This window comes from Gymnoscopelus braueri (genome assembly GCF_963280865.1).
Source record: "Gymnoscopelus braueri genome assembly, chromosome: 23".
Lineage (NCBI taxonomy): Eukaryota > Metazoa > Chordata > Actinopteri > Myctophiformes > Myctophidae > Gymnoscopelus > Gymnoscopelus braueri.
The window spans coordinates 7559383-7574564 of record NC_137625.1 but is presented as its reverse complement, the minus strand read 5'-3'; the positions used below and the strand labels follow the sequence as shown (position 1 = coordinate 7574564).

At 41.2% G+C, this 15182-nt stretch overlaps 1 protein-coding gene across 1 annotated transcript in view; it reads right to left on the bottom strand.

The window, feature by feature from the left end:
• The window catches only part of LOC308080097 (uncharacterized protein), a 49234-nt gene extending 34642 nt beyond the window's left edge, over positions 1–14592 (bottom strand). The window contains exons 1-14 of the mRNA XM_080421839.1: positions 14406–14592; positions 10712–10783; positions 10462–10571; positions 10235–10343; positions 8076–8378; positions 7831–7986; positions 5567–5638; positions 5316–5425; positions 4927–5194; positions 2050–2252; positions 1849–1947; positions 1512–1632; positions 1092–1394; positions 858–1013 (exon numbers count right to left, since the gene is read on the bottom strand). Coding sequence (XP_080277965.1) covers positions 858–1013; positions 1092–1394; positions 1512–1632; positions 1849–1947; positions 2050–2252; positions 4927–5194; positions 5316–5425; positions 5567–5638; positions 7831–7986; positions 8076–8378; positions 10235–10343; positions 10462–10571; positions 10712–10783; positions 14406–14559 — 2236 coding nt within the window. The 5' untranslated portion in view covers positions 14560–14592. The remainder of the gene's footprint in view (positions 1–857; positions 1014–1091; positions 1395–1511; positions 1633–1848; positions 1948–2049; positions 2253–4926; positions 5195–5315; positions 5426–5566; positions 5639–7830; positions 7987–8075; positions 8379–10234; positions 10344–10461; positions 10572–10711; positions 10784–14405) is intronic.
• Between the last annotated feature and the right edge of the window lie 590 nt (positions 14593–15182).

Genomic DNA, 15182 nt, shown 5'->3' with positions numbered 1-15182 from the left:
GCTGGATTAATGTAGTGGGGTTATTAGGATTTGGGTTTAACTAGAACAGGCAGTAACTTGGTAATGCGATGATGGTTCTGGTTGGGTCATAAATGCAGGCTCACCTTCCTTGAGTAGAAGGACCGCAGACATAAGATACAAAGACAAAATTGAAGACAAATAAGACATACACATTATATGCAGTACATTGTTGGGGGATTTAAACCCCTCTCCTACACACATGGAGTCTATAAAATAAATGAATCAATAATTATAGCTCAGTAAGTTACCTGCGAGCTCAGGTTGGACACACTTGACATCCTTCTAGTGTGAGCCTCAAGGAACTGAAGCCTGTTTAAGACCCACACCTGCCTCCCCGTCAAGTGGGCTGCAGCACTCCCTAATTAAATTGACAATACATTTATAGGATACCAGGTAAACGATGAACTTAGCATCCGTTTAAATCACATGCCATCTAAATTACATTGCTAACAATATTGTGATCAAGTAAAACAAGTCTAGGTAAGTCCGAGTCTTCACCTGATGGAGCCAGCTTCTTGTAACGCAAATACTGGGTGCGCAAGGACTCCCATTTCTTCTTAGATTCTTTTTCTGAAAGAAAAATAAGTGATTTGATTATAATTAGAAAACATACATAACCAATTCCGCCCTATATACATTTCTGCCATTTGAGGATAGCAGTTCAATGTTGTAGCGCTCCGCCGTTTTTCCTCTTCTTTCTGTGCTTCAGCACCTCAAGCCCGTTGGATAAGCCACCACTGGTCTTCATGTCTTACTAAATAAAGTACATCAATCAATCAAAGCCTAGTCGTATAGCAACAGTAGCACTGGATAACAAAACGGCATAGACAGCTTACCTGTGAGGGGAACTTCTGCCTCTATCTCCTTCCAGAGCCTCGACTTCACAATTCGGTTGGAATAAGACGTGTCTGTGATATCATACAGTGGTTTCCTCTCCTTCACCAGCTCAATGAAATTCTCCTCCGCCTCCTTAGTCCACGCCGACGCCATTGCTAGACACATAACCATAGCAGATCAACTCCCTGTAGTTTAAAAAACTTTTTTAAAACTACAACGGTGAAGAACCCTACCTGAACGCCTCACAGAAGATGAGTCGCTCATTGGTCGCCCTTTCTTAAAATATGTGGTTTCATTCCTTTTCCTTTTACTGCAGTTCTCCGGAACCCATTCTTCATTGCTCTGCTGCCCCTCAGCACCCTCCTCTTCCTCAATGCTGTGATCAGACTGTCTGTCTTTGTCCTCCTCAGTCCTGTGTGGCGACAGCTTCTTCCCAGACCTCCTGCACCTCTTTCTGTTGGAGCAGTTCTGCTGTGGTTTGCTTTGAGGAGAAGATGCTGTGGATGGAATGGTACCCCGACTCTGAGCCCAGGAACCTAGGAGGATGGAACATTGAAGAGCTATTCACCAATTGACTCGCATGCATTCAGTATACACAGAGACAGCATAATTAACATCATGCACTATATACACAGTATGATTTTATAACATACATTTTCTGGCATTTCCCTGCTGTGTGTGGTGATGTAACAGGGTCTTTAGTTGGTCCGGTTCAAACTCCAGTTGTCCACATTCTTTCAGAAGAGAGGGTGAAGCACTGAGCAACTCTGCTGTCTGAAAGGAACAAGGGGAACCCATTTGTATTTACAAATAAAAGTAATGCATCAAATTGTGTTTTATACACTAGCTCACAACTCTGTGTCCCATAACTGCTGCAGTTTTCTTCCCAAAGTGTCCATGAACAAGACACTGACCTTGTATAATTCACCCTGAACCACAAAGTCAGCTAAATAAATAAGTCAAGTCACAGTATATTATTCAATATGGTACCTGTTTGATGTCTGGTAAAGGCAGCAGTTTATCCAATCTGGAGATGAATTCCCACACCAGTGTCTTTAAGTCTTCGTAACAAGGATCACTGGGTGTTAGCTAATGACGTAAGGGGAAAATGGCCACAGTGTGAGTATGGTCGACAGGAATATGAAGACTTAAACATCTACTAAATCATTTTTAAACAAAAGTCCATCTCACCCTTGCACTCAGTCCGAGCAGAAGGTCAACCTTCTCTCTGTGACTCACCAGGTGGGGAACCACCTCTGTCACCAACTGCACCAGCTCCTCCACCTTCCCATAATGCATCACGTTACAACGCTGAACCACCTGCCAGGCAAACGCTGACATCAGGCGCAAGGTTGGAACCATAAGAGACAAGGTGGAGCAGGTCAGTTGGCCTCCTGTACGTGGGAATGAAGGAAAGGTTGTCAGGGACAACGTGGAACACACAACATGATTATTGCAAATATCGTTGGTCCAAATTAGATGAAGTGTAATTATAAATATTCTACAGTGCAGGCCGGGGTCTTCAACGTTTTTCAGGCCAAGGACACCTTAGCTGAGAGAGTGATGAAGCAGGGAAACCTATATTGTGTAAAACTGTGATGTAGATTCAACTTTCTCCATAGATTTCATAGATAGCTTCATAGACTATCATCAGTTGTGTAAATTCATGTTTATTTGTTAGTTTACGGCTGTACCAGATCTACAAGCTCAAACGCGTCGCGATGCTTGTAGATCAGCTATTTTTCAAATAGCCAAAGTCTATAGGGCTGAAGTGGTTCATGTAGGTTTTGTAATAATATTTAAAATCTAGAAAGTAACTAAAGTTGTCCAATAATTGTAGTGGAGTAAAAGTACTATATTTGCCTCTGAGATGTAATGGAGTAAAAGTAAAAGTATTGAAAATTGGAAATACTCCAGTTAAGTAAAGATACCTCACAATTGTACAGTACGTGAGTACATGTACTTAGTTACTTTCCACCACTGCTCACAGTACACAGTAGTCTACTTGACATTACTGCCATTTTCCAAAGCAATGCAGCATACTGTAGAAGTAGATTGTTAGATTTTTGAGGAAGCCATTGAGCCAATGTTATTGTTGAGCCAATACTTCCAGAAGGCTCAACAGTAAATTCATTTTCGAAAACAAAAACTGACATCACACAAAAAGGTTGGAACCATATTGACAAGGTTGAGGTGAGCTTGTAGATCAGCTATTTTCTCACAACACTTAAATGGTTAATGGGAAATTAATACTATACAGCAGTTGCAACCCTAGTGCCTTCACTATAGCCTAATATAATAACAATAATAGCCTAATATAATACAAATAATAATAATATTAATAGCCTAATAAGCTGCTCCTGACAGATATTAGTGATTTAACAGTGATTAAAATCACTGTTGATATGAATTGATGCAGTTTCTTACCAGCAGCATCATTAGACCTTTGTTGATCCATATTCCTCGTTCAAATGACACTTTTTACATTAGTATTTACAGTACAACTTGTTGGTGGAACTAAAGTAACTGCAGCTAGTTATATAGTCCAGGCATTTTATGCAAAAATGCGGGTCAACCTCCCATTAATTGCAACAAAACCAAACGCAGCTGATTTTGTATCCTTAATATGTCCTGAATGAAAAAGTTGCAAGGAATTGTATGAAGGGAAAGTTTTGAAAATGGCCTAAATATGACCCTACAAAAAACACTTTTTAGCCCTTTCAGTCTAGGCAGAATTTCAGAAATGTTTATTTATATCATACATGTTTTTTTGGGGTATTAAGGGGTGCTAAATCCAAATCTGCTGTATGCCCATTTAAAAAATGGCTGCCAATGCCTCAAAATTTACCATTTAAAGATGGCGGCCACCATACTGAACTATATTAAAAACATACATTTCTGACTAAACCAGGTAGAATCTTGGTTCGATGTTGCGGTTTTCATATATGGGGAATCCACTGCCATATTCTGATTTGAGATCAAATGTGAGGAAATGGCTTAATATTCATATTTATTGTGACAATTGTCATTATATGGGTCATTACAAAAAACGTGGGACAAATTCCTTAACAAGAAATTTCTCAGTAGCAGAGCGGCTCATGATCACCCTGCGCTTCATGGCAACAAGTAAGCAACCAACGCCTTTTCTTATTTTTTACCAACTGTAGTTACTGTTGTCTTTTTGTATGTCAGTCCTTACCAGGAGCTTTCATTTATTATTATTTACTAGACCATACCCAGTGAAGTGCGCAGGCGAAAGTAGTTGCAAGCGTGCAAGCTTTTAAACACTTGAGCCCTGGGTTGGGTAAAATATATATATTGCACATTTATCTAACCCAGTTTAGCTATATACAGGTCAGGATGTGTATATGTCACAGGTAAATTGGCATTCCAGGTAAATTGGAAGTGGAGCGATTGTTTTTATGCGCGGGGCTGCGAGGCGAGGCTTTGATGCGAGGACGACAACAAAAACATAGCAACCAGGAAATGCAAGCACTAGCCTCAGTGGCGCACTTCGATAATCATTGGACTCCCCATCCACTATCACTGGGAGTCTGGGTTTGACTCCCGCTTGGGACATTACTTTTTCAAACAACGCAGACTACTTTTTTTCGCCGATAAAGTATAGTTTTGGACCATGACGGAGGCGCGCCGACTCAGCAGACCTTGAGGCCGAGGAGTCGCGCCCGAGCGCCGATGGTCTGCTAGTCGACTAAAGCGCCGTCCAAGTTTTGTACCGATAGGCACAGAATCGTAAATGATGTTGTGGGGACTGTGTTTGCCCCTCTATGGTTTGCCCCAACTACCACTCACTGCACTAACATAGCCCGCCAGCACCGCCCCCTCGCCCCCTTGTGCTTCAACTGCATGGAATATGGCTGTGTGTGTGTGTGTGTGTGTGTGTGTGTGTGTGTGTGTGTGTGTGTGTGTGTGTGTGTGTGTGTGTGTGTGGGGGGGGGGGCGGTGAAAACAAGCGCTTCTTTTCCAATTTACCTGGAATGCCAATTTACCTGTAACATATACACACACAGTCCCCACACATTTTTAGCAATGAATTTCAAAAAGCACCTATGGCAGTGGGTACTTCTGCGAGGGTAGAGTCCTCCAGGGGGACACTGGGCCTCTGATACTGGGCCTCTGGCCTCGCTCGAGGCGTGCTGGTCAGGAACCGGTTGTCGCTCTCTGCAGCTGCGAAACTGTCTGCATCAGGAGTCTGGTCTACTCGGGTCGGAAACCGGTTTACACTCTCTGCAGCCGTGACACCATCTGCTTCCACCCTTGGCATGCTGGTCAGAAACCGATTGTCACTCCCTGCATCTGCATTCTGCATCGATTCCTATAAGAAAAATACATTTAACATACACATTATATGCAGTACATTGTTGGGGATTTAAAACCCCTCTCCTACACACATGGGTTCTATAAAATAAATGAATCAATAATTATAGCTCAGTTACCTGCGAGCTCAGGTTGGACACACTTGACATCCTTCTAGTGTGGTCCTCAAGGAACTGAAGCCTGTTTAAGACCCACGCCTGCCTCCCCGTCAAGTGGGCTGCAGCACTCCCTAATTAAATTGACAATGCATTTATAGGATACCAGGTAAACGATGAACTTAGCATCTGTTTAAAATCACATGCCATCTAAATTACATTGCCAACAATATTGTGATCAAGTAAAACAAGTCTGGGTAAGTCTGAGTCTTCACCTGATGAAGCCAGCTTCTTGTAACGCAAATACTGGGTGCGCAGGGACTCCCATTTCTTCATAAATTCTTTTTCTGAAAGAAAAAATAAGTGATTTGATTATAATTAGAAAACATACATAACCAATTCCGCCCTATATACATTTCTGCCATTTGAGGATAGCAGCTCTACAAGCTCACAATGCCACACATTGAGAGCTTGTAGATCTGCCATTTTCCAAAGATTTTCATGACCCTATATTTGTAAACATGTTAGGATAAAATAAGAAAGCTCATGATAGCTTGCGCCTGTACTCTCAGTTGCCTGTACTCAGTTGCTGTACTCCGTCCTCAACCCTAAACCATCCAATCCTAGCAAAATGAGCAGGGGACAGGGGTTAGATGGGTTTTGTGATTGAGGCCAAGAAGTAGCCTTACTAGTTTGTTTTGGGATGTTTGGAGCTTTGTTTTTAAGGCCTTGGTGGTGTTGTGATACCATGAGGAGCATGCATAATCATAAAAACCTTGTATGAGGGCCCCTGCAAGAATCTTCAAAGTATTCTTACTGACTAGACGGCCAATCCTATACAAAAAGCGTGTTCTTTGGTTGAACCCCCTTTTAATACGGTACAAAACGCACCCATGGATAGTTCTGTCCATCCACAGCAGTGTTGGGCTTTCATACAACCCGTCAATTCGTATGCATATTATTATTTATTGTGATAACCCGTCACTTCTCGAATCATCATGATTTGTGTGCATGGGGATCTCATTTTAAACAAGCTTAGTGCTTTATGAGTCTTCCAGTTTAGTAGACCTTGTTTTTTTTTTGTTCAAGGTTTTTTTATTTTATATTTTCACATACAGGTCTATAATAATGAGCATACAAAAAACAGTGAATGTATGTTAGCCCTCCCACCCCCCCAAAGTTCCCGCTCCGAAAGAGCCACAACCCTGGTTTCTCCTTGTACCATTAAAACAAAAGACAATACAGAAAAATAAGACACAATTGCAATGAAAAATGAAAACAAGTCAAAAAATAAATAAAATAAAGTGTACACAGTAGAATATATATATTATTAAAGAAGGATTTTAAATGAAGTAAAAAAAGAAATATATATATATACACACAAAAAATATAATACAAAAACAAATTCAGTGGGGTCAATTTATGGGTCATTAATGTCAGCAGCTTTCAGTCTCTCTATATATGTTAAAAAAGGTTGCCAGATGGTGTAAAATTTCAGAGCACACCCCCTTGTGGAGTAGCGAATTTTCTCCAAAGTCAAATGATGCAGAACATCATTAACCCATGATTTGAAAGTTGGTGGGAGTTTTTCTTTCCATTTAAGCAGTATCAGACGCCTAGCCAAAAGGGATGCAAAGGCTATCATATTTCTTTCTTGATGACTAAGTTGTACATCATCTCTTTCTTGTGGAACAACTCCAAACACTGCAATAGAAGCAGAAGGTTCTATGGGCACTTCTAACACTTCTGAGAAGGTTTTAAATATTAATTGCCAGAATGTGAATAACTTTGGACAAAACCAGAATGCATGTGCAAGGGTGGCTTGATCATGTCTGCAACGATCACATATTAGATCCATGTCAGGCACAAATTTAGCTAGTTTTACTTTGGACCAGTGGAGGCGATGCAGAACCTTAAACTGGATGATAGTATGTCTTAAACAAATTGAAGAGGAGTGTATTCTATCCAAGGCCTCCCTCCAAACATCATTAGAGATCTCCGTCCCCAAGTCTCCCTCCCATTGATTTTTTAATAAGGTTAGTGGTTCCAAATTAAATGAGTTTAATAAAGAGTAAACTGACCCAATCACCCCTTTGGAACACGGGTCAAGTTTTAAAATAGAGTCTAAAAGGGAATCTGGTGGTTGTGATGGGAAATTTGGAAAAGATGACGTTACAAAATTACGAAGCTGCAGAAATCTAAAAAAGTAAGAGCGGGGTATATCAAATTTCAGCCGTAATAGTAGACCTTGTTGTCCTTGTATTGTGAATTTTGTCAACGGGGGGATGGGGGGGTGTAGCGCGGTGCCCCCCCCCCCCATTTTGTCAACGGGGGGGGTTTCAATGTTGTAGCGCTCTGCCGTTTTTCTTCACTCCGTTTGGTGCCCCCCCAGGTTGGTGCCCTGTGCTTCAGCACCTCAAGTCTGTTGGATAAGCCACCACTGGTCCTCATGTCTTACTAAATAAAGTATATCAATCAATCAAAGCCTAGTCGTATAGCAACAGTAGCACTGGATAACAAAACGGCATAGACAGCTTACCTGTGAGGTGAACTTCTGCCTCTATCTCCTTCCAGAGCCTCGACTTCACAATTCGGTTGGAATATAACGTGTCTGTGATATCATACAGTGGTTTCCTCTCCTTCACCAGCTCAATGAAATTCTCCTCCGCCTCCTTAGTCCACGCCGACGCCATTGCTAGATACATAACCATAGCAGATCAACTCCCTGTAGTTTAAAAAACTTTTTAAAAACTTTTTTTAAACTACAACGGTGAAGAACCCTACCTGAACGCCTCACAGAAGATGAGATGTTTGGTCGCCCTTTCTTAAAATATGTGGTTTCATTCCTTTTACTGCAGTTCTCCGGAACCCATTCTTCATCGCTCTGCTCCCCCTCAGCAGCGTCAGCACCCTCCTCTTCCTCAATGCTGTGATCAGACTGTCTGTCTTTGTCCTCCTCAGTCCTGTGTGATGACAGCTTCCTCCCAGACCTCCTGCACCTCTTTCTGTTGGAGCAGTTCTGCTGTGGTTTGCTTTGAGGAGAAGATGCTGTGGATGGAATGGTACCCCGACTCTGAGCCCAGGAACCTAGGAGGATGGAACATTGAAGAGCTTTTCATAGATAAAATACTTCCTCCTGTACAGATCATTGTTGTAGCTTTCTTCTAAATCTAAAAATTTGGGGGGACTAGAATCGTGTTTATTTGTATCACCTAGGATACTGTAGTTAATGCAGGGGAGCAAATTCTTTTGAGAAATTGTGAGGTATTTGTAAAAAATACCTCACAATTGTACAGTACTTGAGTACATGTACTTAGTTACTTTCCACCACTGCTCACAGTATACAGTAGTCTACTTGACATTACTGCCATTTTCCAAAGCAATGCAGCATACTGTAGAAGTAGATTGTTAGATTTTTGAGGAAGCCATTGAGCCAATGTTATTGTTGAGCCAATACTTCCAGAAGGCTCAACAGTAAATTCATTTTAGAAAACAAAAACTGACATCACACAAAAAGGTTGGAACCATATTGACAAGGTTGAGGTGAGCTTGTAGATCAGCTATTTTCTCACAACACTGTTAAGTATAAGGCTTAAATGGTTAATGGGAAATTAATACTATACAGCAGTTGCAACTTAAAACCCTAGTGCCTTCACTATAGCCTAATATAATAACAATAATAGGCTAATATAATAATAGGCCAATATAATAATACAAAATAATAATATTAATAGCCTAATAAGCTGCTCCTGACAGATATTAGTGATTTAACAGTGATTAAAATCACTGTTGATATGAATTGATGCAGTTTCTTACCAGCAGCATCATTAGACCTTTGTTGATCCATATTCCTCGTTCAAATGACACTTTTTACATTAGTATTTACAGTACAACTTGTTGGTGGAACTGAAGTAACTGCAGCTAGTTATAGTCCAGGCATTTTATGCAAAAATGGGGGTCAACCTCCCATTAATTGCAACAAAACCAAACTCAGCTGATTTTGTATCCTTAATATGTCCTGAATGAAAAAGTTGCAAGGAATTGTATGAAGGGAAAGTTTTGAAAATGGCCTAAATATGACCCTACCAAAAACACTTTTTAGCCCTTTCAGTCTAGGCAGAATTTCAGAAATGTTTATTTATATCATACATGTTTTTTTGGGGTATTAAGGGGTGCTGAATCCAAATCTGCTGTATGCCCATTTAAAAAATTGCTGCCAATGCCTCAAAATTGACCATTTAAAGATGGCGGCCACCATACTGAACTATATTAAAAACATACATTTCTGACTAAACAAGGTAGAATCTTGGTTCGATTTTGCGGTTTTCATATATGGGGAATCCACTGCCATATTCTGATTTGAGATCAAATGTGAGGAAATGGCTTAAAATTCATATTTATTGTGACAATTGTCATTATATGGGTCATTACAAAAACGTGGGACAAATTCCTTAACAAGAAATGTCTTTACCAATGCGTTTGAAAAATACAAATTACCGTGACTGGATCTCAGTAGCAGAGCGGCTCATGATCACCCTGCGCTTCTTGACAACAGGCAAGCAACCAACGCCTTTTCTTATTTTTTACCAACTGTAGTTACTGTTGTCTTTTTGTATGTCAGTCCTTACCAGGAGCTTTCATTTATTATTATTTACTAGACCATACCCGGTGAAGTGCGCAGGCGAAAGTAGTTGCAAGCGCGCAAGCTTTTAAACACTTGAGCCCTGGGTTGGGTAAAAGATATATATTGCACATTTATCTAACCCAGTTTAGCTATATACAGTATGCGTATATATATATATATATATATATATATATATATATATATATATATATATATATATATATATATATATATATATATATATATATATATACACACACACACACACACACACACACAGGGTCCCCACACATTTTTAGCAATGAATTTCCAAAAGCACCTATGGCAGTGGGTACTTCTGCGAGGGTAGAGTCCTCCAGGGGGACTGCTTCCACCCTTGGCATGCTGGTCAGAAACCGATTGTCACTCCGTGCATCCTGCAGCGATTCCTATAAGACAATAAAGACATACACATTATATGCAGTACATTGTTGGGGGATTTAAAACCCCTCTCCTACACACATGGGGTCTATAAAATAAATGAATCAATAATTATAGCTCAGTTACCTGCGAGCTCAGGTTGGACACACTTGACATCCTTCTAGTGTGGTCCTCAAGGAACTGAAGCCTGTTTAAGACCCACACCTGCCTCCCCGTCAAGTGGGCTGCAGCACTCCCTAATTAAATTGACAATGCATTTATAAGATACCAGGTAAACGATGAACATAGCATCTGTTTAAATCACATGCCATCTAAATTACATTGCTAACAATATTGTGATCAAGTAAAACAAGTCTAGGTAAGTCTGAGTCTTCACCTGATGGAGCCAGCTTCTTGTAACGCAAATACTGGGTGCGCAGGGACTCCCATTTCTTCTTAAATTCTTTTTCTGAAAGAAAAAATAAGTGATTTGATTATAATTAGAAAACATACATAACCAATTCCGCCCTATATACATTTCTGCCATTTGAGGATAGCAGCTCTACCATGATTTAGAAATGAGATGCAAACTAAGCACAATGCCACACATTGAGAGCTTGTAGATCTGCCATTTTCAAAAGATTTTCATGACCCTATATTTGTAAACATGTTAGGATAAAATAAGAAAGCTCATGATAGTCTTGCGTCTTTAAATGTTTGCTCTCTTGAGCACACCCGTTACAATTCTAGTGATAATTAGTTAATTAGCAATGAAAGCAACTACCCACATAATATAAGCCCTATATCCTGACAATACCCACGTGCGCCCTAAAATTTGTCATTGACAAAAATGCACATGGCCGTATATGTGGACCCATCTGTCAAACTTAGCTAAAGATGGTGAGCGGCTACTCAGCTAGCCAATGATGCTAGACCTATGTGTAGGCTATTTTGATTGACTGATGTATTTTATTTAATAAGACAACAGTACATGGAAGTACAAATTCACAATACAAGGTCTACTAAACTGGAAGACTCGTAAAGCACTTGGCTTGTTTAAAATGAGATCCCCATGCACACAAATCATGATGACATATAAGAGACAGACAGATATACACACAACTATACAGAACGTCATACAATCAGCTTACAGGTTACTGGTATGAAAAATGAAAAATATGTACAAGAGAAGAATAAAATCACACCCTGTGTGAAGTGGGCGGTGTCTTGCTAGCTAATCACAATACTGAATGGAGTCAACCAATCATGTACAAATAATAAATACATTTATTGAAACACTCTTTATGATGGAAGAAACCATAACTTTAAAAAAAAAAGTTATGTTTTTTTTAAAGTTATGGTTTCTTATATAGGGCTATGCACATGTGTCATGTGACACTGGCCAATCACAGTCCTGAATAGACTGATTGGCCAATCACGGTGCAGGGTTAGGCGGGGTACTTTTTGGCCAATCACAGCGCAGGATTTGTTGTACAAATATCCAAACCTCACTTATAGGGGCGGTTTCACCTCCCAAAAAAAAAAAAAACTTTGACAGGGGGCATTTTCGAATTGCAGCCTCCTGAAGGTGTATCTTAAGGGCAATTTTGAAAGTTTTACACTCCTTTAGGTAGGGCATTCCACATTTTTGTTGAATAACAGGAGAACGAGTTCATTCCCTTTGTTAAGCCAAATCTGGGTTGAACTAGCCCTGAAACATGACTGTCATACCATGACAGTCATGGTGCCAAGTCCCCCAGGTCTAAAGTTGTGTTCGATTTTTTCACATTGCCATCTCTCACATAAACATAAACGTTCAGATTTCAAATATAAAGTGGACCGCGATGAGTACCCGTATCTCCCGTATTGTTCAATAAAAAGCATTTTAATCCCATCGCCGGCCATTTTCTTTTTTGTTTTTGTTTTGTTTTGTAATGTATCAGAGTGCAATACACCTCCCAACCATTAGTGTCGCATGGTTGAAAGTATCGGAGACAATTTGGAGAAAATGGCCGGCGATGGGATTAAAATGCTTTTTATTGAACAATACGGGAGATACGGGTACTCATCGCGGTCCGCATCGCCTTGTAACATCCGTGGCTCGGTGGTAAGCACTTTATATTTGAAATCTGAACGTTTATGTTTATGTGAGAGATGGCAATGTGAAAAAATCGAACACAACTTTAGACCAGGGGGACTCGGCACCATGACGCTTGTATACAAGCGTCATGTGAACCATGGCTAGGGTTGAACATGATTTGTGGGGCTGCCTCTGGTGTTATGATCGTGGACTTCATTAACGTTTTGGAAGTATTTTGAAAATACAGGGGGATCCCAATGTTGTGGTGTATCTAGCCCCTTTCGGGACCCTGTTTACCTTTTTTGTATTTGGGAAGGCGGTATTAACATTTTAAATAATTTAGTAAAACTAAAGCTCCTCTCTCACACTCTGCTCCACTGCTCATGTCCCGCCTCCCCGCGTTGTGATTGTCATGCAAGCATGTAGGAGCTCGCCAATCAGAGGCAGTAACGTAGGACGCGCAGCTTGTCAGTCACCGCAGGGAGGCGGGACATGGGCACTGGAGCAGAGTGTGAGAGAGGAGCTTAATTTTACTAAATTATTAAAAATGTTAAACGGCATCGCCGATCCGTGCAGATTAATGCAGCTTTCGGGCGCGCTACTATTGCTTTTCTGGGTACATTTGAGAAATCTCTGCAACTTCTAAGCGACAAGCTATTAGCCCGAGACCAGACAGTGGTAGCCGCAACTACGAGAGAGTGGTTTGAGCGTCAAGGGACCCTGGATACCGCGTTCCCAAATACAAAAAAGGTAAACAGGGTCCCGAAAGGGGCTATGGTGTATCTTGAAGAAGACTAGGCCCATTGTAAGTTGCTGTACTCTGTCCTCAACCCTAAACCATCAATCCTACTACAATGAGCAGGGGTTAGATGGGTTTTGTGATTGAGGCCAAGAAGTAGCCTTACTAGTTTGTTTTGGGATGTTTGGAGCCTTGTGATACCATGAGGAGCATGCATAATCGTAATAACCTTGTATGAGGGCCCCTGCAAGAATATTCAAAGTATTCTTACTGACTAGACGGTCAATCCTATACAAAAAGCGTGTTCTTTGGTTGAACTCCCTTTTAATACGGTACAAAACGCACACATGGATAGTTCTGTCCATCCACAGCAGTGTTGGGCTTTCATACAACCCGTCAATTTGTATGCATATTATTATGTATCGTGATAACCCGTCACTTCTCGAATCATCATGATTTGTGTGCATACATGGGGATCTCATTTTAAACAAGCTTAGTGCTTTATGAGTCTTCCAGTTTAGTAGACGTTGTTGTCCTTTAGCCCTGAAACATGACTGTCATACCATGACAGTCATGGTGCCGAGTCCCCCTGGTCTAAAGTTGTGTTCGATTTTTTCACTCACATAAACATAAACGTTCAGATTTCAAATATAAAGTGCTTACCACCGAGCCACGGATGTTACAAGGCGATGCGGACCGCGATGAGTACCCGTATCTCCCGTATTGTTCAATAAAAAGCATTTTAATCCCATCGCCGGCCATTTTCTTTTTTTGTTTTGTTTTGTTTTGTAATGTATCAGAGTGCAATACACCTCCCAACCATTAGTGTCGCATAGTTGAAAGTATCGGAGACAATTTGGAGAAAATGGCCGGCGATGGGATTAAAATGCTTTTTATTGAACAATACGGGAGATACGGGTACTCATCGCGGTCCGCATCGCCTTGTAACATCCGTGGCTTCGGGCGCGCTACTATTGCTTTTCTGGGTACCTTTGATAAATCTCTGCAACTTCTAAGCGACGAGCTATTAGCCCGAGACCAGACAGTGGTAGCCGCGAGTACGAGAGAGGTTTGGGACCCTGGGGACCCTGGATACCGCCTTCCCAAATACAAAAAAGGTAAACAGGGTCCCGAAAGGGGCTGCCCTGTGCTTCAGCACCTCATACCCGTTGGATAAGCCACCACTGGTTCTCATGTCTTACTAAATAAAGTACATCAATCAATCAATCAAAGCCTAGTCGCCAAACAAACACAACGGCATAGACAGCTTACCTGTGAGGGGAACTTCTGCCTCTATCTCTTTCCAGAGCTTCGACTTCACAATTCGGTCGGAATATAACGCGTCTGTGATATCATACAGTGGTTTCCTCTCCTCCACCAAGTCAATGAAATGCTCCTCCGCCTCATTAGTCCACGCCGACGCCATTGTTAGACACACAACTATAGCAGAGCTCCTGGGTCCCTGTGTTGTGCTTTATTCAGCTGTGTTCAGTGAGCAGAAATAAGACTTCCGGTTGACGATCTCTTCAGAATAAGAGTATCCTCTAGAGTAAAAAGAAGCCATTGAAAACCATTGTAAACGGTTCATTTGCACATTAAAACTATAAATTGAGCATTTAAACGAAGCTATAGAACACATATTATTTTTCTGTGTAACAAAAACGTTTTTCAAAACATAAAAACATTATCTAAATGGATAAATGCTGTTCAAAGGAGTGCATAGCCTATAGAAATTGGACACTGGACCGGAGACGGCTGGGGATGCCAACACTTTTGACATACGCACACGTTCGGTGAGACCCCCTCTACACCGCCACACTCTCCGCTAAGCGGGAGAGGTGTAGAAAAAAGTGTGGCGGACCGTCCAGTGAGGTCAGAGGTCAGAAAAGTGCAGTTTTCAGACAATAGTGGACACTGGACCGGAGACGGCTGGGGATGCCAACACTTGTGATATACGCACGCGTTCGGGGAGACCCCCTCTACATCGCCACACTCCGCTAAGCGGGAGAGGTGTAGAAAAAAGTGTAGCGGACCGTCCAGTGAGGTCAG